We start from the raw sequence: 3876 nt of genomic DNA, 5'->3' as shown, positions 1-3876 counted from the left end.
TGTCTCCAGAATATGTACTTAGGGCTTTCTGTCTACAAAAGATTACATGTAATTTAAGGATGGCAATTCCAATGGTCATATTTAACCTTAACAATAGAATCTCCATCTAAAACACTTGACAGAGAACTGAAAACCAGACAAATGAAAACAAAAGTCATCCACCAAAGTGGATACTAATTTTGTTATAGTTAGGGAAGTTTCTCCTGCTTATGATTTCAAAGAACAACGCACCAGGAAATGCAAATTGAGAACAGTCAACACAATTTTGCCAGGCCTCCGAAGGAACACTTATTATTTATTTACACCACAATAGCTAAGTGCCAAACTCAATCTCATATCTGCTCATTTAGTCCCCTGCTTCAATAAGAGAAAAGTTCACTTTTTAGATAAAGTTAATTTTCAATTTGGGATTTTTTCCTTGAAGGAGCATTTTCTCTACAAGAATAATGCAGAAATCAAATTTTATTTATAACTTAGTACTTAACATACAGGAATAAGTTCTGTAAACACCCATAACCAACAGTTTTGTTTGTTGCTATTGACATGAGGAATCCCATCAGAACCAAATCAGCCCCAAAATGAAATAATTCAAGGTAAGAAAACATGCCTTTTAAATGGCTTTCAGAGCATCACAAAGAGCCTCTGATTGTAAATTTGTGTATTTGTTGTAGTTCACCAGGCTGCTACACATCAAACAATTTAAGCATTGCATGTGTCATGTGATTCTCAGGCCTGGTAGGAGCTTCACCAGAATCAAGGATATTGGGAGCAGGTGCAGAAATCCACACTATGGCATCCAGGTGTAAGACCAATGCACTTAATCCTCAGGGATGAGAGCAGAGTGCACTGGCTGTCTTTCCTATGTACACATGAACATGGAAGTGCCTGAATTCCAAAACAGCAATCCATGTGCTGTTAGTATCTACAGTCCAGCAGATGCAAGTGGTTTTTGACTATGAAGTAATTTCTTTTTTGATAAATACACAGAAATATTAAAAATCAAGTCTATCCTAATTTCAGGCAGTATTTTCAGAAACCTCTGAAATAAGCCAAGTCCTTTCCTGGTACAGTCAAAAGCAGACAAATTTCAGCTTTATAAAGCAATGCCTTCTTTATTTGGCTCTTCTAAAATAGCCAAGATAACAAGCCTGAGAACTTCAGTTTAAAAATGTTACATCTGAGCCAACTCAGCAGCAGTCTAATAGCAGCTGTAATCCACACAAAAGACAAATTCAAATTATCAGTCATAACCTCTGCAGACTTATTTGTACTTCTTCTTATGCTTCAGAACTCCTTGATGATTTAACGTCAAACAAGAAACAAATACTACAATTTCAGTGACAGATTTCTCAAAAATCAAACTCAACCTTTTAACATTAGTAACACGGAACAATTACATTGTTGATGTTACATGTTTGAAATCTAAGTGCAATGAGCCTTACTTTGCATTGCTTCATTCTGCAGCTGTATCCCCTGAACTGCTGCCAGAACTTGGTAAAGACAAGTCTTGCTTTGACGTTGAAAATCTTTTGAAAGCTCAAGAGCAAATGAATGAAGGCTCTTCAGGTCTTGCTTAAGCCTCTTCTCAGCAAGAAGAAAAATATGTTATAAAGACACAGAACCAGCAGTTAAGAAGAATCAATATAACAACCCAAATTATTATGGTGAGACATCACAAGCAGGAAGAGCCCTCTACTTGAAGGAAGGAAGCCTTCAAGAAAATATCTTTCAGTATGTTTAGAGAAGGATCCTGCAAAACATTTAGAAATGTAATGTCCTAAAAATTTCAGCAAGACTTTATGGATCCTTATCATTTTATCATACCCATTTTGACTGTAACACAGCTTCAGGTATAACCAAGTCTCTTTGTTATTTCATCAGACAAAAATAAGTGTGTGTGAGCATGTGTGAGCTCTGTCCACTTTTAAGTCATACCCAGAATTAGCAATGAAAAATTGTGATCCATATATCCATTACTTTCCTTTTTCACACTTTGATCAGAAGGTATTTGCTAGGATTCACTCAAGGCATTTCTTGTATAGGCTAGTTCTATGTCTTCCTGTGAGAACAGACACATTTTGAAAGAAAACAGAAACTGCTGTTGTTCAGAAAGGTATTTGTATTATGTGTGTAATTCAGTGTAATATACATGATGAGGCTTTTAAATGTTTGTAAGATCAGCCTATATTCACTTACAAATCCACCTAAATAAAAACAAATTGACTTGATTTTAGGATTAGTAAAGTTCTTGACATCTAAGTCCTGAAATGGACATGTAAAACACCTCTAAGGTGAACTTAACAATACCTTATGTCACAGAAACACTGTGATATTTCATTGTCAGCCTGTGTTACATGGTGTTACTTTTGTATGTGTAATGTTACATATTCTGTGACATTTTGTTTTTCTAACTCTGGTACTGACCTTAATTAAGTAGTTTTAATGATAAGAAGGCAATCTAAACGAAAGGGACAAAATCATTGCATTTTTCACTCTCAAAAGCCATAAAGTGTAAATGGGAAGGAGTATCTTTTTGTTATTATGGGTATAGGATGACTGTTCATCTAGACTTGTATTTAGAGAGCTTTGCTCCCTTCTAGTATTCATTGACATCTGATAGTTTACTACCTCAATCCACTGGTATTGCATCACAAGCCGTTCTGCCATTCTAGCTAATCACAAATGTAAAATACTACTACAAAATTTACAAAGCAGAACTGCTGTAATTAGAGTAAAACAGTATAATTCCATTGGAAGGGACCTACAACAATCATCTAGTCCAACAATGCTCTAGTTAAGCTGCATCCTTCTGTCTGTTAAGAATCAGATTTTTTCCCTGAGATACTTTTTGGTCATTTATGCAGGCATTTGGTGCTGCCCTGAGAAAAGCTGATATTTGGTAGTGTTCCTAAAAGGAACTCACTACTCTGTGGAGTAACTTCACAAAGAAGTACTTCGACAAAGGCAAATATTATGGTACTGGCACTACAGAACAGTTTCAGTCTCTCTGATGCAAAATTATAACCTGAGTGAGCATACAGCAAACTACTCTTCTTGTGAGATCTGCCAGAGAACTCTTAGTAACAATCAGTGGAGCTCTAAAATGCCTTTTTCAAAGGATTTGCCTACTTGAGTAAAGGATACCACAATTACTGTTTCTAGGGATGTCTGTATGACAGTCACATGGGTAATTGTAAAGTTTTGACTACAAAAACATCTGCCTCAGGTACCATAGCACCATATATGTAAGATCCTGGAGCTCAGGACCATCCACTTTTACCAGCCTTGCAGGTGACTTTGCAGCCTATTACAGCAAAACCACTATGAAATCATCGTTACACCTCACTGTAAGCCCTGCTGTGAATACAATAAAGACACAGATCAGGTTCATATCACACCATTTTCTGGGTTTACTATATTTGATAAACATGTAAATGTTTAAGGCATTGATTATGTCTATGTTATCACTAAATGTCCTTACCTTTATTGCTCCATGCAGCTGGGTTACAACAGAGCTCCTCTGAAATTTCATCTGCTGACCATGAGCAGCATAGAGCTGCAATACTTCATTAGTGCTTCTTCCAGCCAACCCTTGGTACTATTTAAAAAAATCACAAAAAAAATCACTTAAAACACTCATGTTTCTTATTGCATTCTGTCCCCTTTTTCTCTGTAAATATTGGTAATTCAACTATCCGATAACATAGGATGTTGCCAATACTTAATTTCTTTGTTTTTACCTTTTTCTGAGTTACATGAAGAATCACTTCATTGTAACAGGCCAACATCACAAAATTCTACTTTCTTGGGTCATAAACCTGAGCACCAGATTACTAAAATGCTTTTGCAGTACCTAAACTCCCTTACTTATGCTGG

The 3876-nt window shown here is 36.1% G+C and overlaps 1 protein-coding gene across 1 annotated transcript in view; it reads right to left on the bottom strand.

The window, feature by feature from the left end:
- KIF25 (kinesin family member 25) overlaps nt 1-3573 on the bottom strand; it is a 34235-nt gene extending 30662 nt beyond the window's left edge. The window contains exons 1-2 of the mRNA XM_014308819.2: nt 3482-3573; nt 1443-1581 (exon numbers count right to left, since the gene is read on the bottom strand). Of these exons, the coding sequence (XP_014164294.2) occupies nt 1443-1581; nt 3482-3532 (190 nt within the window). The 5' untranslated portion in view covers nt 3533-3573. The remainder of the gene's footprint in view (nt 1-1442; nt 1582-3481) is intronic.
- Between the last annotated feature and the right edge of the window lie 303 nt (nt 3574-3876).

The sequence above is a fragment of the Geospiza fortis genome, unplaced genomic scaffold (genome assembly GCF_000277835.1).
Source record: "Geospiza fortis unplaced genomic scaffold, GeoFor_1.0 scaffold41, whole genome shotgun sequence".
Classification (NCBI taxonomy): domain Eukaryota; kingdom Metazoa; phylum Chordata; class Aves; order Passeriformes; family Thraupidae; genus Geospiza; species Geospiza fortis.
Note: the sequence above shows the minus strand (reverse complement) of the source record. Positions and strands in the feature narration are given on the sequence as shown.